The sequence below is a fragment of the Brachyistius frenatus genome, unplaced genomic scaffold (genome assembly GCF_029030835.1).
Source record: "Brachyistius frenatus isolate BFR_SWC_R1_liver_20210118 unplaced genomic scaffold, ASM2903083v1 Contig_2, whole genome shotgun sequence".
Classification (NCBI taxonomy): domain Eukaryota; kingdom Metazoa; phylum Chordata; class Actinopteri; family Embiotocidae; genus Brachyistius; species Brachyistius frenatus.
Genome location: NW_027210601.1, coordinates 6,221,330 through 6,247,573, shown reverse-complemented (window position 1 = coordinate 6,247,573; position 26,244 = coordinate 6,221,330). Strand labels below are relative to the sequence as shown.

Here is a 26,244-nt window from a genome sequence, read left to right as displayed (position 1 = left end):
GGCAAGAATTACTCGAGGCCAAAATGCCAAACTGACGAGATTATTTTTATCAATAAAACACATCTGTGTCATTCTAATGTTTAACTTTTAAGAAGTCACCATCCTTGCATGTGACATTGAGATGTATACAGTGGTCTTTGTGATAATCTTTTGCAGTGGTGAAAATGTATTCTACTAAAGACACAAAGAGCTTTGGTAGAAATACCCCAAAATACTCAATCACAAGTAAAAACCTGCGCGAAAAATCCTACTTAAGCAAAAATACAGAAGTATTAGTTAAAGTATGAAAGTAAAAGTGCTGTTTTGGTCCCCTTAAGTGATATATGATTATGTATAAAACATCATTAGATCATTAATACTTATGCATCAGTGTTAGAGCAGCATGTTACATATAGCTGCTGCAGGTGGAGCTAGTTTGAACTACTTTATATCCAGGGACAGCAGATAAATCTGAGGGCTCAGATGATTACAGGGAGAGGAAAGAATAAAAAACTAAATTTTGATTCACAAATCTGTTTTGTTTTTTTTTTAAATTTTTTTAGACCTTTTCTCTAATATTTGCTTTTCAGTGAGATATTGGATCATTGGAACTTTTATTGAAATGAAAAACGTGAGAAGATTAGAAGGAAAAATCTCTGCTTGTTGGAGCTATTAACAAATATGAAATGTGACTTTGATTACACACTGCTTTTTGTAAGATGTCAGAAGCCAAAAATAGGTTGGAAACAATTGGTTAAATGCATAACAATATGATGTCATTTAAAAGCTTGTTACATTATCCATTGTGTCAAATCTTCATTTTTACAGTAAGTAAAGCTGTAAAATAAATGAAGAGCAGTTGAAAGTCCATTTCCCACTGAAATGTAGTGGAGTGGAAGGATAAAGTACAATAACACAGAAATACCTATAAAGTGAAGTAAAATTATGTTAAAATTGTACAGTACTTGTTTTTTCAAAAATCTGTCAATTATAATGAGTCTGTTCAATTGAGCTAACTTCTACTACTTTTCACACTGCTGGTAGCAACAACGCACCACTTTTTAAATTTTTTTTTATTATAAACTGATCACATGTCTTGTAAGTAAACTGTTGACCCACAAAGTAGCAAATAATGTTGATGTAATAGAAAAAAAAAAAACCAGTAAGGATACTTTTCAATGCTAATCTTTTGTGTTTTCTATTTCTATCTTTTACAGTTTTCTGTATCACTATAATTTTCATTACATATCAGAAATGTACCCAAAACTGGCTCGGTTTGTAACGTCCAGAAAGACTGAGTTATCCACCGTCATTATAAATGCAATACAGTACTACACCTCACAGTTTCAGGAGCCAGGATGATCTGGAGTGGGATTGTCCGACTCAGCACAGATCAGACCCGCACATCCGTGAACTCCGGTTTACAGACACGTACCCCAGAGTTCCCGGATGTGCTGGTTTGCTCTATGCTCCTGCAGGATTTTGTTCGAGTTTCCCGCCTGCCTTCCTGCTATTCGTCAACTCGAAAAACAACCACGTCTGATTGGACAAAACGGCTGTCTATCATCGTTGTTGACGCGTAAACCAGGAAGTGTTTGTGGAAGAAGCGTTGTGTTGGCATTTTGGAGAGATTTGGATCAAAGTACCATAAAACGGTCAATTCCGCCGGTCTACGTGTCCACGAACGGCAGCCAGGCGTTTCGTAATGCAGAAAAACTTGCACTAAACGACACACTCTCTCGAAAAAACAAGAACTGTGTAAGTATCTACGTGAATGCAATGAATGAAAGCTGCTTGACATGTCCACTGGAAGGTTTGACGTTTTGTTGAATTTTATATACGCCATATATTTGTTCAAAAGCTAACATCAAAGTTCTGCAAATTTAAACGTCAGTCCTGCAAATGCCTTTGCAGGATTATTTTCCTGTACATGTTCCAGAGAGAGAAAAAAGGGGAAATCCATCCGAAGTGATTTTTAGAAACCTGACATCTGTAGTCTTGACAAAAGTCTGGTGTAGTTGGTCATGTCTTCAATGCTGGCCGATACAGAGCTTTACTAAATGTTCCCAAATGCTGTCTGTGTTGGGAAGGTCACTTTTGATTCAAAATGTCATGTGTTTATTTTACTTACTTCATCAGTGTAATATAATTTATTGCATTTGATTACTTTTCTGAGAAAACTTTTAATTAATAAAGCTGGACAGTTCTAAATAATAAATGCAAACCAGTCTGCGTAAACCTCCATACAGCGCTCGACACTGTTTACCGTCAAACCCTAAATATAATTTCTTAAATGTAAAATGAATTAAGATAGAAATTTTATGATTTTTTTTTTTTTTTTAAACCACAACCACCAAAATAAATCACGCCTGACTGCGGTAAAAGAAGAATGCTCCTACACCTTCAAATCAAGTCTGCATTCAGGTCAACCCCGTGTGGGTACTGTTCACAGCTTATTAACCCTGGTTCCTGAATAAATCTTAAAATATCTCTTCGTCTTATCTGATGACATGGCCAAAAGCCTCAGCGTGGTTGCGCTGCAAATTGAAACAAGCGAATCAATCAAAAACAAGACTCCAAATTGAAACTCGTACTTCCCAGAGAATGGAGCCCGTCTGAACCTACACAGAACACACATTTCTGTGCGGCAAAAAGATGCAAAGCAACAGAATGAATGTTTATGCTACACATAAGCATTTTACAGAAAATATTCTAATGTTTAGTTTTATTTATTTTCTTCATTTTCTTCATTTTACTAAAACAACTCTAAATATTTTCTCACTATCATGTAGAGCAGAAAGTTCAATCAACATTTCAAAGCTTTTTTAACGAACCTGAAAACACTATAATTTTTTTAAGAAAGAATGTTTAATTGCAAGCCTACAATAAAGCTACTGCAGGAGTTCCTGCTCAGTGGTCTTGTTTTTGTAATGCCTGAAAGCCTTGTGTATTTGGGATCTTGAGGAAACTCTAGACTGTGTACTCGGGTCAATGGATCTTTTTCACAGTGAGACACTTTGTCATTGTAAGGAAAGCAGCAGTGCACTGATGATGGCTTACTTCCGTTGAAAAGTAAGCCATGAAAGTGAACCAACACGCATAAAAGCAGGACCAAGTAGAATGCAGAAATCTTTAATATACCTGTTTTTCCCTACAGTGACAAGTCAAAATGTCTGCAGTTATAAAGGTCTGTTCTTTTTTTTTTTTTTTTAGTGCAGTTTATTTGTGAGCATCTGATATATTTACTATTTACTAAAAGGAAACTTGGGTGTTTAGTGTGTCACAAGTAAATCAGAATCAGAAATACTTGATTGATCCACGAGGTGAAATTGGGTCACAGTTGGGTTACAGTTCCTCACATTGTAAAATAAAAAAGTTAAAAATAAAGAATTATAAGAAAAAACCGAATTCTTCCAAACAGTCAACTATTAGGGGACAGCTCAAATTGTTTTCATTGATTATTTTCTATCTTATGTTTTCCAACAGGCAGCGCATTGCACTGCTTTTTCAAATCCCCCATCGATGCAAATGCAAAATATACTGTCGCACTTTTCTGCAAGGGTGTTTCAAGTCAGTGGACTGCATGACATGATAAAGGCTTCAAATGTGTTTTAAGCACGTAAGGTAGAATATTGTGATGTGGCGGCGCAGAACAACAGCAGCTCAGAGAACCTACTCTGTCCAACTGTAAACATTTCATTTGGCCGATTCCCTCTCTTCCTTTTGTCTTTCTTTCACTTCCTTTAATTTGCTGACTCTGGTTTCCAGCCGCAGGAGAACAATAGCGGCGCATACATCCTCTTTCTCTGCTTGGCACGAACAGTGTTTCGAAATGTAGCTGAAAACAGTGTTTTTAGTGTAAGGTACGATTCAGGTATCCCAAAGGCAGCAGCAGTCTCCCACGAGAGGGTATCAGTCAGCACCGGCAGCCAGCCACGCTCCTTGAACATGCTAATTCAGTCTCTCTCCTGTATTCCCCAGCTGCACCTCGAGACTCTCCACCACTCTTGTTCTTCTCGGATACGCATAGAATCCTTTTCCTATTCACCTCTCTGTTCCCCTCATGTGCACACCTGCACGCAGAATTTCCCTTCCGTCACGCTCAAACATGGTCTTTCTTTGTGATAATCAATCCCCATTAAACTAACGGGGTGTGGGAGATATTAGATGGGTGCTAATCTTTTATTTTCATCAGACCTTTTAGCCCCAGAACAGGTCAGACATTTCAGTATCATCAGAAAGCACAGGTGTGCCTTTCGACTCACGCTCACATTTCCCACTATTTTAAACAAAGAGCTACAATATTGATTGATGCCGTGTGTTGTGAGGGAGCCTGTCTGGAATTTAGAGCAGAGAGCTCACTGAGAAACAAGGATGTCGGATGGATACGAGACACAAACACACTGAGTTTTAGTTCCTTGTAAAGAAAAGTATTATACAGGTGAAGTTATTCTGGCCACTGGACATCCACACACACGCACACGCACGCACAGCACCTTTAGACGTGTATCCATACACACACAAGTATAGTGCCGCCCTTGCATAGCGACGTGGAGCCTGAGGAAACTATTTATATAATTCCTCACTCGTTCTCTTTGTATCTCACCTCTGAGCTGTCAGGGTAATCAAAGAGAACTCGTGGTGTGAAGGGAAATGTTGTTAGACTAAATGAGATGGATAGGAAATGCACATACTGAGAACATAACACACATGGAAGGCAGTGAGAATTAATTTAATTATGTCTAGCAGATGTATGTGAAAGATAAACCATCTGCCTGATCAAAACTGACTACTTCTCTCTCTATATAGGATTTTGCATTTACTCGAATCCTTCCTGCAGATTTCACAACTTATCTCAGGCTACAGTAACAGGAACAGAGCTATGTCTGTATTTGATTCAACTAAATGACTAGGTGTGATACTACTGTGATACTACTATTCTCCCTCTCAGTTGGTTGTTTTTCTTCTCACTTCCAGTCAGGCTGAGGAAGGAGAATGGGGAAGAAGGATGCCAGTGCGACCAGATTACCAGTCGATCAATACAGAAAGCAGATTGGTGAGTCTTTTAGCATCCTAGTGTGGAGCAATAGCAGAGTTCTCAAGTGTAATTAAATGACATTAGTTATTACCAGTTGATTTGATATGTTGACACTAGTTGGAAGCAGATTAAAAGAAATGATTGCTTTTCTTTGTTACAAAACATAAAAGAAATTCTCTGGGTATTTGTCATTAATATGTCATCTTGTGTACAAGATCTTGTGTACAAGATGACAGACAGTTTAATCTAAAAGATAATCAATATGTTAACTGACAATTAGAACAATAAATTCTGTAAATTAATTCATGGTGCTTTTCTGACAGTTGACATTGATCTTCTACGTGTTGTGTAACTCCCATTTCAACAAAAAACATAACTCACTGCTTGATGTGGGCAAAATTACCACAACACAGTAATCAATGCTGCCTCATAGAAACAAGCTAATATCACACATAATAAATCACACACAATGCTGTGTCACAGGGAGGTATTTGGTGGTAGTTTCACATTTATCCCAAACCACCCGACTCTTTTGTGAGCAGTGAGATGGAACTTTTTCTAGTTTGCATTGGATTTAAAAGAACCTTAAACCAGATTCAGTGGATTAGAACCACTATAAAAACCTGCGGAGGTAATTACACTTTTCACATGAACAATCTAAGGTGACAAGCAGTGAATCCCACGCTTAAAAACCTGCCCATTTAATATCATGTCAGAAGCTGTTCTGTCAAAGTTTAACGCCACTCTAATCCCGCAGTATTTGGTTTCCCCATCCCTCCCCCACCCCACCCCTTACATCTCAAAGGCCTAACTAAAGCAATATGGTTGGAATCAATCAAAAGTTCAGTCGCCGTCAGCGTGCCAGCCGTGGCTGCTTGAAGATCACAGCTTGTATCATGTCTTTTTTGTTTTTGTTATTCTCTTGTGGAGCAAAACCAAAAAGTTGCCAGTGGCAAAGCTGGATAATTGTGAGCAGCTATGACTGATGCAAATACAAAGGGAAGCTCTGTTGGCCTTACAGGCTTAAAGGTTTTACTTTGAATCCCAGGAGTTACATACTGTTGCATTAAATGGAGCGAGGCGCTTCAATAATGCTCCTATTTTTTCGGCCCTAGATCAATGACTTCTATCACCAGGAACCTGTGCAAGGAATAAATTCCTGGTGATGGTACAACAATTGTAGCTATAAAGGGTGATATGAAGTGTGCCTTAATCCAGAAGATTAAAATAACAGGACATCTAAGATTACATCCACTCATCCTCTGGTACCTTAAACCACCTGTTTGACTGGTTCTAAAAAAATGAAGACACTTTCAGTCAGAAGTTACAGTGACACAGGTCAGAAGACTGATGTTACAAAACTGCTGCATCAGGGCAGTTTGAATTAAACAATTCTGGATAAAATAAGAATCACAATTTTCTTGCTTAGCATTAAGATCATGATTCTCTCTAATTAATTTTTTTTTCAAAAATAAAACGCAATAAATATCCCTCAAATATGATGGTTCCTGATATAGAACCTGCACATCAACTTTAGACAACAGAGAGGGAACACTCTTGTTTTTAATTTAAATGCAGAAACTTCATGAATCTTACACTGAACATAAAAACAATCAACATTCATCTCTCATCTTTCCTTACTTGCGCAACCTTCGAAGAATTACTTTTCTGTGCGTCTCTTACTCACTCTGTTCCTCACTGCTGGTTTCGACTGCTGTGCATGACGTGAAACGTCGCCTTGTAGTTTCGGAGCGTTTGGTTTCATGCTGCTGATGTCCTAAAATGATAATGCAGCAGAATCGGACGTTGTCCTTTTAGAAATGCATATCATCAATATGACGACTCCGTACATTTTCTGGCTGTTGCAAATCCAGCAGGCACATTGGTTTGCGAATCTTTCACAACACGCTTCTCTGTGACACATTTTTGAAGCAGAAGATCTAATCCACAAGTTATAAGATAGTCACCTACACCAACAACTCATACCACATATAAGAGCACGGAGGGTTTTGGGCACATGTCGAGGGAAGAGGTCAAACTTTAAAGGGGAGAACGAAGATCAAATAATATTTAACTGGCTCAAGAGACAAACCAAAAGCACATCTCACAATCTTATCTTGTGGCTTTTCCAATTAGCTGTCTGATTTTAAAGATACTGGCGATGTTTTTGATCACTCGTCTGAAGTGAACATTAATCAGGAGGATTCTAAAACCCTGCTACCCATCTTACATGTGTTATCACTGCATACAAATAACTCTCATCAGAAGGATGTGGAAGCCCTGAAGTTGTTTTCTTGAATAGAAAACTGGGGATAAAAAAAAAATAAGGCAGTTTCTAGTGTAATTTGCAAAAATACCAAAGAATACTCAACTTTCATGTCGGTGTGGAACTGGGAAATTCTACATGTCGTATATGTCACTTTCTGTGGTGCGGCTCACAACCGGGCTCTTTAGAAAATGTTTTATTGTACACATTAGTGCCGTTAGAGGGCAATAAGTAAAGTTCGCCAATAGCCAGGCATTCTCAAGAAGCTGTTCACCATTATGTCTTTACTATGTCAATTATAGCGCTGTTTTGTGCCTCCCAGTGGATGATTGTTTGTTGGCCCCTGGTGGTTTGCTTCTTCAGATTATTTCAGGTTTTATATTTCTTGGTGTTAAAAGGACTCGTGGTGTTTTCGGCTTAATGTTTTCTGCTGGTTCATGTTTCCGTTTAACTTTTATTTTCATTGTTAGTTTTTTTTTTATCCAATTGCTTTTTTTCTTTTCATTTTATTTCATTTAAAGGAAAAAGAGTGGCATTATTTGCTTTTCTGTTGGCATGTTATAGCCTAGAGAGATGTTTCTCTTTTTTTTTTTTACTCTACCAGGAGGGAGTGACTGTTGCATATGTTTTCATACTGGGAGAGAAGAATATGATTATTCAGCCTCCAGATATCCCGTAACCATCTACCATTATGTAAAACATGGCAGGTCCAATAAATGAGAGACAGACATAACACAACAAGCTCATTTCCCACTGTCACATCCCCTACCAAGGTGCATGAAATCTTTTTTCCCCTTCTGCATTCAATGTTTTTTCTTCAGCACATCTCATCAATTCAGAAATATGTAACACACTTGTCAGACGCACTTTGGGCCCCGTCTCTACCAACGCATTCTTCCAACCCCTCAATTTCTACCGTTTTTCCTTCTTTTTGAAAAGAATGGCCATCAGGCAATTTCAGTAAACCGCTGTTTAACAGCAAAGGTGGAACACAGAACACAGAAAGTGTGTGTGTGTGTGTGTGGGGTGGGGAGGGGGGTGAGGGGTGGAGAAAAAGGAAGTCTTCAAAGATAGCATGGGGCTCGTTCTTCTGAGAGCTGCAATGGGCCACATGTGGTAATTTGGAATTGTGATAGCAGCAGTCCAGGCTGTTTGTTGAGCTGTACCATCATCTCTGCTGGAGTGCTTTTGTCATGTCAGATGGCTATCAAAGGGCCACCGTTGACACTCGCTTTTTAAATACCATTATTAAGCCTGTTATAATTGAGTGCCCTCAGGATAGGTAAAGCTGCAGCGTTCTTACACTTTCACCTTGCAGAAAAGATCACAGCTACGAAATTGTATTGTTTTAGGTATATCACTCCCATCTATCGGCACGTTACAATACATTACCAACGTATAACCGTTTTCCTCTTTTCATTATATCATGGACAATCTCCATTTACAAGCTTTTTGGGGCTGCCCCCAAAATAGTCGACTAAGCGTTAGTCGATGAGAAAAGTCTTTGTCGATCAAGTTTTCATTAATTGTTTAGTCGCAGGGTGGAAAACTCAATATATGCACCCTGTCAACGTCATTTTAAAGAAATATCTGTTCCTGCTCGAGCCTTCCCCAATAGGAAGGTGGCCTTGTGTGTGTAACCAGGAGGTGATGTATGTCCATTCAACCCTTGTTGTGGGATGTGAGCGACTCTCGTATGTAAGAAGTGAAATTAACAGCACGTAGCCACATACACTGTGAAGTGCACACAGACAGCAGGGATGAAGTTACTGGAGTCAGTCATGAAGTGTTGCGCACCATGTTGGCTGATCCAGAAAATAAAATAAATTCCCAGCTTATGTCACGGTACAACGTGTCTCTGCCTTTCCTCAACACGGGTTGCTCTGACTCATTTGAAACCATTATCGCTTTTGCCGTTAGTGTCGTCAGTAACGGTTGGCTTGCTTCCTGTGTGCCCTTATAAAATTTGCGTTTTAAACGCTGATTATAAAAAAAAATATATATTTTCTGCACTGTAGCACAATGTTACTTATCATATTCGTTGTTAGCCCTGAAACAAACTATTTTTGGATGTCCCATAAAATATATTAAAAAAAAAAAAGTTTTTATTAATATCATGAAATGTGCATCGACTAATCAACTGTTGGCTCGAACTAATAGTCAACTAAGAGAATCTGTAGTTGGGAGGAACCCTAATGTTGTTTTTGTTTTTTTTACTTTAAAGCTCACACACACTGTAAAATTGAGCTTTTCATCTCCTCAACTGACAGAACAAGAAATACATATCTCCCATGTACCTGGCATCAGTCCTCCAGTTCTACCACCCTTCATTCTGGCAGATGCCAGCGATGCGCACCATGTGGTCACTGACCATTTGGCTGCCTTGCCAGATACACACAGAAGCAAAGCAAAGCATGAGAAACTGTCAGACACGCTGTCAGTGTGTTTCCAGAATCGTTCCAGGGCTCTCGGAGAGTACTGGACAGTGGGCTGTCGGTCCAAATTAAGCACGTGGTGCATATGTACATTAAATCTTTTTGGTGCATATGTAAGACAGCTCGTCCCCCATAGACACAAACATTCAGAGTTCCTCAGGTGTGTTTGTGCTTCTCTTGACTCGCCTCTTTGGTATCATGTTGCCTTCATGATAAATGGTGTACCGTAGCTATTTAAACACTGCAGTCGTGGCAGTTTAATTTCTAGCCTCTGTAAAAGTTCTTACTTTTACTTCAATTCAAACATCTATCAATTTGCATAATTAATTGAATGTTTCTTCAGCTGTCCTGGTTTGAGGTCGCATATCTGCCTCCAGCAGAGAAGCACTGGTCTTTTGTCATTTTTGAAACAAGGCACATTTTAGATAATGAATGGATAAATGGCTTCAGGGTAATTCTGTTGTTTGCTCCTTTAAAAACGTCTAAGTATTCAGTTCTTCAAGCCGTCATAAAAGGATTGACCAGAGGAGACAAGGTTGCATATGTTTCACCAATTTCCAATCAGAGACGCCTAATAAAGCATATTTTTACATTTTAAATATATTTTCCTGCTACACCCTCAGACAGAGCACCGGCGCTGCTGCTGCTCTGCTAATGTGCTGTTCGCTCTTCTATGTAGATGTGGGCTTTAGACCGGTGGAGCCATTCTTGCAGTGTGTGGTGTACTGGGTTGGTAATGCAGTTTATTATTGTGGTTCTGTAGCTGATTGTCCACTTTATTTGACATATCAATACATCTACAGAGATATAAAACGCGAAGGCAGCAACTTGGGGAAACATCTGGTGCGGCAGCGTCAGAAAACGTCATGTTAGTAGCGCTTTTATTTCTTGTGATTGCAACAAACGATTCAAATGTCCTTTTATGACGTGATGCATGACTGAAATGTTGGCAGCTAAATTGTACTTGTTACCAGCATGAGGTAATATATATTATATCATATTTGGAAGCTTTGTTCTGTCCTGGGATCAGTTCTTCCATGAAACTGTCAGAGCTTCTTCCCTGCCTGTCAAACCCATCAGAATTTTAACAGTGTGTAAAGGAATATTTGAATCTCTATACAGTAAAACCCATTAATGTGTTTTTTTTTCTAAGACAAAATAATTCACAAGGTTAACTTAATATTTTCTTAGGATTGCAGCATCTGATCCAATCTCACCAAAGGGAGCCAACTATAGTCAACAGTTAACAGGGAAACTAATTCACGTAGCGGCTTTTCTCTTGACTCTACCCTCTTTGCCTGTCTCTTCCTCCTGAAGTAATCTTCAATACACCGCTTCTGTTAATAATGTGATTTAAGCTTGTCTTGTTCTTTAATCCAGACCTCACCTGACCTCAACACCACTAAACATTTAAAGGGGCACTTGAAGACTGAGAAAACAAAGTATTTCTGACATCACAAGAAGTTCGTTGATGCATCTCAAATTGTCAAATAATGCTGGGGTAATATGCTTCATCAGGTTTTGCATACACCTGGGTGTACCAAATTCTAAGATATTCTAAAAGTCGTAAATTTTTCAGGAATTAAACTTTTTACTCAAATTAGTTAAGATGACATCATCATCTGTAATGAAAAAGTCTGCATTGAGATATTTGTTTTGAATGAGTCTTTTGGTCTCTGACTTTTGGACCCTGCTGAATGATACAGACCTAATTATTACTTTTTTTTATTTCAACTTCTAAAGTTTCTTATCATTCAGGCAAACTGAGATATTCTTAGATGTCTAAACCTTTCCTATCTTTAATTTAATGGGCAATTTGTGTGACACAAATCACATACACCCCTCCTTCTCTCGAGTGCTCAATCACATGTGTCTAATTTGAGCTAATACCCCCTACCTGTCTCATTATGCTAAGCAGAATAATAGCTCAAGATAAAAACTAATATCTCCCCTTGTCTTCATCAAACACCATTTATAGGAAAAGGCAATGACAAACACTCAAGAACAATCCAATGCAACACTGGGAACATTACATCTAATGGGATGTTTGTGGAGGCGGAGTCCGCTTTCACTTCCCCCTTTTCCTCTTGACATGAAATCAGTGGTGACTTCAATGAAAGGCGCACTCAGGGAAACCTCACAGCAGGCACTCGGGGCCGCTTTACAAGGGTTAATGTTCCTCTGAGTCACGGCATTGTTGTTGCTGTACAGGAGGACAGTGATGCCTTTTGAGTGCGGCAGGCAGAAGCAGGGAGGGATGGGAGGACGGCGTGGAGCCCGGCGCAGGTAGATAATTGGTGACAGAAAGTGTCTACAGCACTGGTGCTGCAAGGGAAACGGCATTGACAAATAGGAGTGCTCATAAGCCCAATGCAATATCACTTTGTGTGCGCAGGCTCCAGACCCACACAAACAAACCACAGGTGAAAGCCAACATTCTGTAACACAACAACATTTTAATATCTTGCACAGCATGATGTAATTTTCTAGCAGATATTCTCCATGTCAATGATCTTACTTGGTGTAATTATTCTGATTTAGCTCCAGTTAAGTTCTGATTCTAACCAGATGGTTATGGGCGTATTGGGTTGTGATGGATTTTTGCACTTTTGAGTATTGTTGGGCATTGGCTGCTGATGTGATACCTTAACGACACAGATTGCAAAACAAACCGAGCTATCGTCAAAACACAAAGAAGGAATGGTTCAGTTGTGGACTTCGATTTCAAATCTGCAAAACAGATTTCTAAAATTTGTAATCTCTGATCAACCTGGTTTGAACATTTGGTTTTTATTACTATATATTGGGAAGATATCCTCGATATATATAAAAAAAAAAAAACATTTGTAGAATGTAAGTGTTGCCCTTGGCTTAAAAAGCATAAGCAAAAAAAAAAAGAAGATGCATAAAGCTCCACTCACACGGGCATGTGAAATGAAAAATCAATTAATTTCAATAGAATTTTTGCGACCAGTAGATTTGCACAAGAGGGGGGGGGGGGGGGTTGTAGTAAACTGTGGATCTTATTAGCCATTTTTCCCTATTCACTATTATTTAACCACTTCTATTAAACTGTTCCACATTAGAGGGATGATTTACAGACAGGAGTTCATAGGGCAAATACATCTTTTGAATAAACTGTGTGAAATTATTATTCTGATAGCTACCAAGGAAATGAGCTTGCTAACTGAAATTTAACATCCTTATTAGCTTGGCGTGCTTTTCCCCCCCTCTCCGTTATTGAATTATGGACAACCCCGAGAACAAAATGACAGTCAACGGCCCAGCATGGAGAAAATTGAAGTAACGCTGACAGCTTCTGTGATTGGCCGATGCTCTGCCCATTGTCCATTTGTTATTAAACATATTTAGGACCACATTCCTGAAAGGATGCTGACGAATATAACCGTTCTGGTGTGACTTGAATGAGTTCAATTAAACGACAGGCTTTAAACTGGATTAACAAATATATGTTCATGCTGTATCACTCGTAAACAATTCTCTGTTCATCATTGTACACTCCTTACAACGTATTTGGATTTCTGTTTTTTTTTTTTTTTCTTGGATATTGGTTTTGCCGTATTATTCGTGCCTCCTGTAGCGTCATCACATCCAGCTATTTGCAAGTCTGAAAATCTTTGCAGCATTTGTGTGAATGGTGAGCAACCTGAGGTGCCCTCCAACCAAATTTTCCTCTCCACTTTCTGACAAGTGGAGGAGACATTTAGTGCCCCCCCTAATGAATTCCCACTAGCTCGCTGTCTGCTCCTGGCAACATGCTCCCCATTTCTATTAGCCCTCCGCGGAGTCAGTGGGAGGTGAGGGAGGAGTTCAGGACCAGGAGCGATGGAGGGAGAAAGAGATAGGAGATTGGAACTGAATGTGAGATCTCAAAAGAGGAAGCAGGCAGAGCGAGATGGTTGAAAAAGAGAAAGTGTGGAGTGAGATGGAGCAAATACTTAACACCGGGCTAATGGTCATCTCCTCTGTCCTCTGTGGCTGTCCCTGGAAGAGAGAAACCTGTGCTCATGATATCAAAGGGAGTGTTGCTCTGTCTGTTTTCACACACACACACACACACACACACACACACACACACACACACACACACACACACACACACACACACACACACACACACACACACACACACACACACACACACACACACACACACACACCGATCTACTCCTTCCTTTACCACTGGTCCATCTCTTTTCTCGCCTGCACCCTTTTCACATTGATATAGACATTTTCTTTCCTTCCCTTGTTTCCTTCTCCAATATAAATAAGACTTAATGGGCTGCAAGTAAAAACATCTGACATCCGCACGTCACATCAGCAATTTAGAAACCTCGAAGCTGACCGCGGGACCTTTGTCTCTCTATGTTGTACATATATTTCTCATTTGCATGTCTGTTCTTATGAAGTGCATTGATTTGCTAGTCCTCAGTTTAATGTTAACCAACCGAACTGCACATCTAACCTCAGCTCTAAACACGAATCTTTGCTTAATCACAACTAGATTTAACCCTGACCTTAAGTTTCAAAATAACATCTTTTAAAGACTTGTTTCCCTGTTCACAATCTGAGCATAGGAATAGTTCCCACAAAGATAGAAGAGCCTACGCGCACGCGCGCGCGCACACACACACACACACACACACACACACACACACACACACACACACACACACACACACACACACACACACACACACACACACACACACACACACACTGTTCAGCAAGCTGTTGCCTTTCCACCCTATTGTTAGCAAAGTTTCTTTTCCTGCAGTGTGTTGTTTCTAATTAGACCAAGACAGCCGGCTCTGCCTCATGTGACACACACACACACACACACACACACACACACACACACACACACACACACACACACACACACACACACACACACACACACACAAACAAACAGACAGACACTACACGTTCGCTTTGCCAGGTGTCCAGTTTGCCCACAAGTCTCACCCTCGAGAGTTGAGCCCACGGGATGTCAAATATGTGTGCATATACTGTGTGCAGCTCAGCCCAGAAAAGATTTATTGTATTGTGCGGACTGTGACTTGTGGGTAAATCTAATTGTAGAAATTGTTATTTTTGTTTACTTATTTTCCTCGTGTTATTTTGTTAACCACCCGTTTGCTGCATTTGATCTTTGAGTTGCAGCAAAACTTTAAAGAATAGTTTGAGATTTTGGCAGAAATGCTTTGTTGATTTCACAGTCTGCGTGACATGAGAAGAACAGTACCTTTCTCATATCAACTAATTTTGAACCTACATTCAGGAGATGTTTAATTTAAAGACGGGAAACAAGAGGAAACAACTAGCCTGGTCCTCTAAAAGTAACAAAGACTGCCTACCAGCCCAAATACACATTTTATCTTGTTTGTTTAAAATTTAAAAAAAATAAAAACCCAAAGGGTAAAAACAACAAGTGTGTCGGTTTGTGAGGGTCTATTTCTTAGCTAGGTGTTGTAACTCTTTGGAGTCACTGCTTTCCTGGCACCGACAAGTGAAAGTTGTGACATAGAATTAACCATTTCAAGGTCGTTAGATTTTTCTACCCTAATTATATTCTCATCATTTATTATTTTCTTTTCTTTCTTTTAGGTAAACAGGACTTCAAAAAGTCAAAGTCGGTCTTAAAGGCAACACAGCTGAGAGCTGAAGCAAAGAAGAGTTTGTCTGGATTCAAGGTGAGACTCACTTTATCTTCAGGACTACTGGAGCTATCTACATGTATTCCACTCTGTCTGCTTGCCTGCCTGTTTTGGCCCATCTGTGATTCTGCTTGTCTGTCTGTCTGTCTGTCTGGCAACCATCTTTTGTCTATCTGTCTAACTAACTGTTTGAGAGCGTGTCTCAGTAGATAATTTTCATTATCCGAGACACGCAGCTGTCTTACTGCAGGAACTTACTGCAGGCCCTTTGGGAATCTATCAATCTGCAGTAGATCTAGCTGTAATTATTTGACTTGGCCTCAAGGTTATTCTTCGAATGCTGTACAAGTGTTAAAAACTATCTTCAAGGAAAAAAAAGAAAAAGAAAACGGTATTGTCTTCCATAGAATGAAGTTTACAATAGTGTATTGTGTCTTTTAAAGAAGACATGACTCGCAGCTTTCCATCTTGCAGTTTTAAAATTTAAGCATGTTCTTACTCACCACATTACTTTTTAATGGTAAGAGAAGAATGGAGAGGGACAAGGAGAGTCAAGGAGGGACAGTGGAAAATACAGCAATCCTGGAACAAAAAGGAATGAGAAACTGATTAGATGGATAGAGAAGGTAATGTGAAGGTAAAGCGGGGTGGGGGTGCTGCTGGGGTGCGTCTCTCCCTGTTGCTTTGTCACACTGCAGCGATTAGGAGCCGTTGTGCCGGCAAAGATGGATGAGTCTACGTTTATCACTCTAATGGCAAATGTGGCACTGCTGCTAATGTTTTTGGCTTACCAACTGAATGAGGAAAATATTTCCAAAATATATATATAAAATATATAATATAATTATATATATTTTATATATATTATATATACAGTGGGTACAGAAAGTATTCAGACCCCTTTAAATTTTTCACTCTTTGTTTCATTGCAGCCATTTGCTAAAATCAAAAAAGTTCATTTTATTTCTCATTAATGTACACTCAGCACCCCATCTTGACAGAAAAAAACAGAAATGTAGAAATTTGTGCAAATTTATTAAAAAAGAAAAACTGAAATATCACATGGTCATAAGTATTCAGACCCTTTGCTCAGTATTGAGTAGAAGCACCCTTTTGAGCTAGTACAGCCATGAGTCTTCTTGGGAATGATGCAACAAGCTTTTCACACCTGGATTTGGGGATCCTTTGCCATTCTTCCTTGCAGATCCTCTCCAGTTTCGTCAGGTTGGATGGTGAACGTTGGTGGACAGCCATTTTCAGATCTCTCCAGAGATGCTCAATTGGGTTTAGGTCAGGGCTCTGGCTGGGCCAGTCAAGAATGGTCACAGAGTTGTTCTGAAGCCACTCCTTTGTTATTTTAGCTGTGTGCTTAGGGTCATTGTCTTGTTGGAAGGTGAACCTTCGGCCCAGTCTGAGGTCCAGAGCACTCTGGAAGAGGTTTTCTTCCAGGATATCTCTGTACTTGGCCGCATTCATCTTTCCTTCAATTGCAACCAGTCGTCCTGTCCCTGCAGCTGAAAAACACCCCCATAGCATGATGCTGCCACCACCATGTTTCACTGTTGGGATTGTATTGGGCAGGTGATGAGCAGTGCCTGGTTTTCTCCACACATACCACTTAGAATTAACGCCAAAAAGTTCAATCTTGGTCTCATCAGACCAGAGAATCTTATTTCTCATAATCTGGGAGTCCTTCATGTGTTTTTTGGCAAACTCTATGCGGGCTTTCATATGTCTTGCACTGAGGAGAGGCTTCCGTCGGGCCACTCTGCCATAAAGCCCCGACTGGTGGAGGGCTGCAGTGATAGTTGACTTTGTGGAACTTTCTCCCATCTCCCTACTGCATCTCTGGAGCTCAGCCACAGTGATCTTTGGGTTCTTCTTTACCTCTCTCACCAAGGCTCTTCTCCCACGATTGCTCAGTTTGGCTGGACGGCCAGGTCTAGGAAGAGTTCTGGTCGTCCCAAACTTCTTCCATTTAAGGATTATGGAGGCCACTGTGCTTTTGGGAACCTTGAGTGCTGCAGAAATTATTTTGTAACCTTGGCCAGATCTGTGCCTTGCCACAACTCTGTCTCTGAGCTCCTTGGACAGTTCCTTCGACCTCATGATTCTCATTTGCTCTGACATGCACTGTGAGGTCTTATATAGACAGGTGTGTGCCTTTCCTAATCAAGTCCAATCAGTTTAATTAAACACAGCTGGACTCCAATGAAGGAGTAGAACCATATCAAGGAGGATCAGAAGAAATGGACAGCATGTGAGTTAAATATGAGTGTCACAGCAAAGGGTCTGAATACTTATGATCATGTGATATTTCAGTTTTTCTTTTTTAATAAATTTGCACACATTTCTACATTTCTGTTTTTTTCTGTCAAGATGGGGTGCTGAGTGTACATTAATGAGAAATAAAATGAACTTTTTTGATTTTAGCAAATGGCTGCAATGAAACAAAGAGTGAAAAATTTAAAGGGGTCTGAATACTTTCCTGTATACTGTATATATACACCATATAGAGGAAGCTCCAACCAGTGAAATAGCTTGCGAGTCTGCTGCCACTGGTTTTTAAATCATCCTTAAAATGGAGAATTCTCAGTGATATTTATAGTTGTTTTTAAGTGAAAGTAATTTGTAAGAACATATAATTTAGACACGTTTCTTTTGCATGTTTATTTTCCTCTGTGCCATGAATGTTGGATCTGTTTACGGCACATTAAAAGAACCCAAAAGGCTTCAGTTCCTCGTCAAGCTTCAGTTGCCATGAAGTGCACAGAGATGAACAAATCACAGTAAGGATTAAACACTGGGTGAAATGGTCAGGTTTTTAAATATGCATCTCTTAGACATGCAAGGCCTCATTAAACATGTCTTTAATCCAATTAGATTAGTCCATATCTTGAAATATTGATATTGGTCATGAATAATTCATGTTTTTCATGCCCAAGATGAGGGGAATTTTCAGAGGTCGGATTAAAAATACCTCTGGGACGAGGATATTAAACTGACTTAGACCTCTTGGCCCCGATTTCGATTGAAATTCAGCCCAAATGTAATGGATATTTGGTCATGCTTGCTTTCCCATCAAGTCCTTTTAGAGTGCTATGAAGCTGAAGAAGTGATTTTTACACAGCTGTCTGGTGACAGTGGAAAGCCACTCTTCACTGTCTCTTAGCCTTTGGTTGATAGCTAAGATTTGGCTTCGGTTTTTATAGGCCCACTTTGTTCTCTTCTCTTCTCTTCTCTTCTCTTCTCTTCTCTTCTCTTCTCTTCTCTTCTCTTCTCTTCTCTTCTCTTCTCTTCTCTTCTCTTCTCTTCTCTTCTCTTCTCTTCTCTTCTCTTCTCTTCTCTTCTCTTCTCATTAGGTAATCACTTTCTGACATTTCCAAAAGCTGTGAATGGGGAGACCTATTTTGTCACCTTGAGCGACAGAAAAGTTCCCAGATGTCAACTTGAGTGGCACAACAATCCAATGTTCTCAAACGTCAGTGAACGCTGATTGGGAACTTTTCTGCCACTCCAGTTGACTATTGGGAAACATGGTCGACCCGTTCAAAGGACTTTCAAATGGCAGATATTTTAGTCTTTACTAATATGTGGACCTTTTGAAAAATGATCCGAATCCTTCCGTTTCCTTTCCTTCTCTCCCCTTCTCTTTTTTTTTTCACTGTATCTTTGGTTGAGATTCTGGTCTCAGATGCAGCTGGCATCTCAGAAGGGCCAGCAGACTTGCGGGCACAGAGAATCTAGCAGCTGCCAGGGCAGGCTGTCTCGGGGCTGTCCTAGTAACTGTGCAGTCTGGATAAGTTGGCAGAGAAAAGGAGAGACACTGTGAAAGAAAAAGTAAGAGAGGGCGAACTTCTGTTCCCACAACAGTGATCATTTGTCGGGGTTGCTCAAAAAAGGAAACCAGCCACCTGTTGTGTCCATGCAGGTCCTCATAAACACGTTTTGTCATCGTGTGTTTATGGAAGTAATGTGTTGTTGCCTGAATACAAGTCTGCAGCTCCTCCAAACACTGGATGTTGTGGGGTCACGTGGTCTGCAGTCTCTCCTCAGGTTGCCTGGAGAAGAAGCAGCGCCTTCAAAGTAGCTCCAACACATTATATTGCAACACAGGAAACAAGCCTGCTGCCTCGTCTAATTGGCACACTAGCCTTCTGTTCAGTTCTGCACTGTTTTCCCTCAGTCTTATTTAGCTGCTGAGCCTAGAAAGTTGGGGGGGGGGGGGGGTTGCTTATGGAATTGGCAAAGGATGGAGACTACAGATAATGACTCTGGGTATCTTCCAGCTGTCATTTGTGACTGTGTTGTGTGGCGAGCAACACCATATAGAACGGAATTTTTAAGCATTATTATTTGGCATTCCCCCCCCCCTTTATTTGACAGCAGGAGGGGGAGATACAGTAGGTGGTTTATGACATGCAGCAAGGTTCAGGTCGGCCAGGATCCTTAACAATGGACGCTGCAATTTTTTGCCTTTTTGTAACTCCATCCAATTTCTTCTATTCAGGTTTTCAAGCAACATTTGTATGTTCATACAACACGCTATGTAGCTATTTTTGTCTTGAGGGGGAAATTTTGATGATCAGGAACCAAAATTATTGAGCAGCATCCAGAGTCACAGCTAATAAACCATGAGGGTGGCTGTGATGAAAACCTGGATCCAAACCATAGCATCTGCTTAGCTTCTGACTGAAGCAGACTTTTGGATCAGTTTTTTGTGTTAGCCATTAGGTTTATGAGTCTCATTCACACGCTTGGGTTTGTTAGGAGGCGTGTTGACAGATATGCACGGGGGGGGGGGGGCTTTACAGCCTTTTCAGTTGTTTAATGTACAATAAGTGTAATGAAAAGACTCAGTGAGATGTGATAGTGATGATAAGGCGTTTCCTGTTCACACAAACGTTTTACGTAAGTGTCCCTAAAGTTTGCAAATAGGCGCCAGAAGAAGGAGCTTTAATTATGGAAAAGGCATATTTGTTCAATTTATGGTTCCCCCCCCCTCTTGTATATATTACATTTTTTGTTTATTGTTTTTATAGGATTATATTAAATATATTTCGGTATACTGGTTGGACAACATTATCTGAAGACCTCACTCTGGCCTCAGGGAAATCATCAACAGATAAATCACTGCTGGAAATTATTAAAAGCTTTACGAAAGATATTGAATGGAGTGTGGAAGTATGAGGATGTGTGCTATCAGTGATGAAGGAAGATACAATATGTGTTTGTTGATTACTGCACAATAAAGAAATACTGCATTAATTTGGTCACCTCTTATGAAGCAAATAAAACAACCAAATTACCAAAACCTTGGATTTAATCGGTCATGAAATATCCTCTAACGGCTGGTTATTTATTGCGGTGTCTTGTACAGATGGGACATGCTTACTAACTACAGCTCGAATGTTCCAACATTGGTTTGTAGCTCGTGTCTGTCTGCCACCCACATAGAGCCACTAACACGCTGAATCTGAGTTGCTTAGCAGGCAGACTGAATTGCACATACGCACACACATAGACGCACAAAAAACAAACCCAGGAGGGGAATAAAAATCGGACCAGATGAGGGGATGTCTGCTGAGCTGTGGCTTGTCGCCAGGGTGACAGGGACCGAGCTCCCAGCATACCGAGTGTGCTGCAGCTGCTGCCGGTGCTGAGGGAGCCACATGATGAAGATGATGATGTGTTTGGGCCACATCCAGAGGTCTCCATCAAAATGTGGGCAGAGAGAGGCTTTGTGTGTGTGTGTGTGTGTGTGTGTGTGTGTGTGTGTGTGTGTGTGTGTGTGTGTGTGTGTGTGTGTGTGTGTGTGTGTGTGTGTGTGTGTGTGTGTGAGGCAAGAGTCAACACAGTGGGCTGCTCTCCTCGAAAACAATGATCTCAATCAAGTGCAGGTGCTTTCTACAACTCACGTGATCTCACTGAAACCCCTCCAGCTTGTTTTCATAGACAAGTCACTGTAGCCAGCTGTTGTCTTGCTCTCTGAAACCTGATGCAAAGATGGTGAGGAAAAAGAATCTGCATGGCAATTTTGTGCTTCTTTATGTTCTTGGCGATTCAATGAAACGCTTACCTATGTTAGAAGCTCACTTTCTTTGTGATATTGTCGACAGAATTACAAACGCTTCTCTTTGTCATATGTTTCAAAGCTGCCAGAGAACACAAGAGAAAGTCGAAAACAATCAAGCCTCTGTGATTTGATAACGGTTCTCTTTTCTCCGAGGCCTCGGCAAAAATAGAAAAGTAAATCAAGCAGTGGAAGCCTGGCAGTTAATATATGAAACTAAAGTGCATGAAATTTAAAAGTTTTCCAATTAAGCAAGGACTTTAAGCTGTTTGGAGGCTGCTGGGATGTAGATAAATGTGGGCTGAGGCTAATGAAGACCAATGCTGCTGATGACTAGGCACTACAACATGCACACAGATAGCTGTGGATGCTGTGACGCCTTTTAATTGTCACCCCCCACCCCCATCGCCGTCATCAGAGAGGAATTATTATTAGCCCCCCACCACCCCTCATTTGTGCCGAGCCTTATCTCTCACTTGTTTTCTCTTTCATTCTCACTCTTGTTTTTCATTCTGCTGTTTGGCCGGTGGGTTGAATTTGCATTCGTGTGTGTGTGTGTGTGTGTGTGTGTGTGTGTGTGTGTGTGTGTGTGTGTGTCTGTGTGCGCGCATACTGAACTGATTTTTTTTCTCAAATTATTATTCATATGTTTTTGTTGTTTTTTTGTATTGTTGCTTTCAATTTTTTTTTTTTTTTATGTCTGTCACGGTGCTATATTTTGTGTTGTTGCTTTTTTTGGCTTTTGTGATTTTCCCTCATTCAAAGTTAATGAATGCGGTAAAATACGCAGCATAATGGGCCGTTATGGACTGATTTACTCAAGCGTGGTTAATGTCGTTTTTTTTCACCCCCCAAGTGTAAAAATCCATAAGTAGAAGCGTAAATATCTGCTTGAATTGGAATCGCATTATGAATGAGTTTGTGTCGGATTGCAATCGTATGTTTTGAATTCACTTGTCATGTCACCTTTGTTGTGGCCCAGTTTGCAATTCAAAACTCATTTCCACATTCAAATCAAATATTTCTTTTCGAATAACCTCCAATCAGACCGTGCTCTGCACTCTTTTAAAGCCCTCCAAGCTCTCCAGTGTTGATTAGAAAGTTTGCTGCTAATGAGTTCTCTTGATAAAGAATAACTGGCATTGTTCAATACTCTGAGTGCCCCTAATGAAACTCCAGCTGATGAAGATTGTAATCGTGAGCACCACATAATGAACAAGCGCTCCAAATTCCCATTTTCAAGTTGAATACCACTCCTTTGGAAAGCCTCATTTTGTTTGATAATTAACCAATAGAAAATAAAAAAATAAATAAAAATAAAAGGCCATTTTGTTGAACAAAGTTGAACTTCTCAGTAAAACTGGCACGAGGACTCGGGTGGCTGATTGCAGACCAATTCTAATACGGAGGTCACTCAATACCCGACTTCTGAAATGTGACACTGAAAGGCGTTTTTCTTAAGATGCTGCTCCAATTGTCTTTTCCTCAAGAGAAAACCTCAAAAAACAAGTGATTCATTCTTTGTGAATATGTGATGATTAAACTCAACTATACAAACCCCATATAGATGTTTATTGTTTTTGGAAAGAGTGTCCATAAGCCTTTCTTTGACCTGGTGTTAATATATTATCTACAGTGTTTTATGTTTTTTAAATTATGCAATTTTACTGAAATATATATATATATATATATATACTTTTTTTTTTTTTCGAAATGTACACATTTCTTTTTGTATAAACTTTATACAGAAAGTTACTGCACATAGGTTTTGGAAATAGTCCAACCTAAAAGATGTTGGGTGTCAGAACCTGAAAGATGTTGGGTGTCAGGACCTAAACAGAATGTCGGGCAGGACAACTGAAGAACTGAATAGAAGAACACTGTGAAAATTATATCTAAAAACTTTTTCTTTTCCCTTCTCAGGATGCTTTCCTGGTCATCGCAGGAATCCTGTTCTTTGTGCTCTGTGTTTATGCCTTCTTCTACCTTAACCTGAGCACCGAGATTAACCTGGACGTGGACGCGGATTAATAAGTGGTGGACATTGCGCCGAAAGCTTTCCTGTTTTTCCAATTCATACACGAGAGCAAGAGGTGGGAGTAAAAAAAAAGAAAAAAAAAAAGTACAAGCTATAAGGTCCTAATGGACCAAAACAAACTCGGTTCAGTTTGGGACTGGTCAACACAGTCTGACACACTTTTTCCACAATTTGTCACATGCTGACAAAGAACTGTCTCTTTGGGAGAAAAGGTAATACATCCATAATTCAGGGTTTTTGGGATTGTTTTGTAAATAATTAGGTTTGATTACATGTTTTTCTTAGCTGTCATTTTCTGAGGAATTTGCACAATGTAATGAGACTGCAATTATTACTATACTTTCATATATATTTCATTTACACGTACATAAAAGCATAATTCAGTTTCCATAAATTTTAACAATTTTTTTGAAAATCTGGAAAAGAAAATGTTCTCTCCCTCCCCCCCATTCAATATTGTTTTGTGAATTTTTGTAAAACAAAAATCAAATAAAATCAAGCTCAGCATTAGATGGCTCTACTTCTCCAGCCAGGTGCACTATACCCACAGAAGAAGAGAGCTCTATGAGATGATTTGTTAAAAGAGCGCCATTCAAACCTCAAACAAAGGAAAACACAATATGAGGAAAACGTGAACGTAACCTTGGCGATGGCGAATACAGCGGACAATGGAAATTGAGTTTTTAACATGTAATACTACAGTGAAAGTTTTTTTTCTCTTAAATGTCATTTTACTCTCATGATTCCTGTAAGTCATCATTTATTCGGATGTATTTGCTTCTTTGCATTGACCTTTTATCACTACACCAACTTTTACAGTTCCCTGAAGCATAACGGAGTTTTTTTTTGCAATACTTTGAGACTTTTTTGATTTTCTTTTCTTTATTTCCTTTTTTTTTTTTTTTATTTTTTTTGCACAAATTGAAAATGCGCATAAAAACAGGTGGATGGAAACGCACCAGGTGACCTCCTGTTTAACATTCTGCTGCAAATTCCACATTCGGCAAAGAAAACAAGCCTCTTTTTCCACAAGTGAGCCAAACTACAGTCGGGACTAAGCTGTGTTAATCATATTCTGCAGAGTCACGTCCCACTGTTTTCCCCACTAATATAAAAATGTAAATCTCCCGCAGAAGCTCCCGTCACATTGAGACAAACACTTGCCTCACATTCCAGTGCACAAACCTCTCGTCGCAGATATCTGGAGATCACAAAGTGTGAGATTAAAATCCACAAAGCCCTCGCCCTGATTGAACATGTGTGCCGAATACAGAGCAGCACATTGCACCTGCCTCACATACAGGCAGCATGGACACAGACATCCACAAGGATGAGCATTATAAGGAGCATCTGATTCTTCCACTTAAATGGAAATTATGGAGATGAATGAGGACTGAATAGAAGTGAGACTACATGTTTCTCATAACCAATCTATCTTCTGCATATTGTCCTCTTAAGGATGTGATGTGTCTCCATAGAGAAATATGGAGGTTTGTCAGTGCTTCTCTTTTTTTTTTTTTTCCTGGCACTTCTATCTTTTTTCACTAAGCCTGCAAGATGCAAGGATTGACCTTCTATCAACCATTTCAGTCCAAGTGCTTCCACTGTTTGAGAGATTGTTTGTTAGCGAAAGAGTGCAGAGTTAAGGGCTTTTTACTATAGTCCATATACATTTATTTTGTTGAAAACATGTTTGAAAATTTTTTTTTTTTCATGCTGTCACCACTTTTTATTCCCATTGACTGCACATCAAAAGCACATCCATAGGGAAATCATTTCACATATGAGAATTTCTTATATTAATGCAATGCATAAAAGGCCAATGCTAAATACACAAGAGGCCCTGTGACGTCTTCCATTCCTAACATGTTTTATTTTCTTTTAGCAAGTCTTAAAAAAGAAAGTCTTATGTCTGTGCCAGACTGTTGTCACCGATATGATTCCTGAAATGCAAGACAGATTTTGAGCTTCCAGTTTCTGCCTTTTCTCCTCTTTTCTCCCATGACCTCACGACCTCTAGTAAAAGACTACACGTCAAAGAAACCATTATGATAAGCACGCAGCCGTACCCTCAGCCAGTTGCTTTTATCTGGCCTTGGTACATCCAGACCCCCTCCTCCAGCACTGAGTCACTCACATGTGTAACAATAGATAGCCCAGCCTAATAGACCTTCATACATGACACCTGTTATCTAAAAGGTCACCATTACCAACTACAAGAGCCTTGACATCAGCACAATGGAAAGGATCTCGGCAGCATGACCTATTTATTCAGACCCGTGTTTGGCCAGATGAGATGCAAGATATTTTCCACAACCGTTTAATGTAAAGTTCTTTTGTGTCATTATTATTTTTCCAGGATAATGTGTGACAAATAAATTATAACTCTGTTTGTCTGTTTGTCAAATTGCATTTAATATGAAAATTATATTTTGCTTCGTGAGGAAATGCAATGTTACGCCAAATTATAAAAGATTAAAAGACCTTTTCAGTTTTTATAAATTTATTTTGAATTATTATTTTTTTGTGATTTTAAGTTGAAACCAATCTACATCAACTTCTACCTACATGACAAAAAAAACGGCGTTATATCAACCCAGTATCACGCCACATTATGTAATACTTCTCCTGGCCACTAGAGGGTATTGTGTCGGTGTGAGAGTTGGCTTTGCTTTGGCGCGAAAATAGACGCACGTCACATGACGCGGGTCATGGAAGCGATGAATGTCATGTG

The 26,244-nt window shown here is 39.7% G+C and overlaps 1 protein-coding gene across 1 annotated transcript; it reads left to right on the top strand.

The window, feature by feature from the left end:
• The first annotated feature begins 1,556 nt into the window (after window positions 1-1,556).
• triqk (triple QxxK/R motif containing) lies at window positions 1,557-25,902 on the top strand. The gene is made up of 4 exons (XM_069696402.1): window positions 1,557-1,737; window positions 4,961-5,035; window positions 15,350-15,435; window positions 23,396-25,902. The coding sequence occupies exons 2-4, from the start codon at window positions 4,975-4,977 to the stop codon at window positions 23,501-23,503; spliced, it is 255 nt and encodes an 84-aa protein (XP_069552503.1). The 5' UTR covers window positions 1,557-1,737; window positions 4,961-4,974; the 3' UTR covers window positions 23,504-25,902.
• The last annotated feature ends 342 nt before the right edge of the window (window positions 25,903-26,244 follow it).

Coding starts and splice junctions, on each gene's coding strand:
- triqk (XM_069696402.1), top strand. CDS start 4,975: ATGGGGAAGAAGGATGCCAGTGCGACCAGATTACCAGTCGATCAATAC. Junction 5,036..15,349: donor TCAATACAGAAAGCAGATTG/GTGAGTCTTTTA, acceptor TCTTTCTTTTAG/GTAAACAGGACTTCAAAAAG. Junction 15,436..23,395: donor AGAGTTTGTCTGGATTCAAG/GTGAGACTCACT, acceptor TTCCCTTCTCAG/GATGCTTTCCTGGTCATCGC.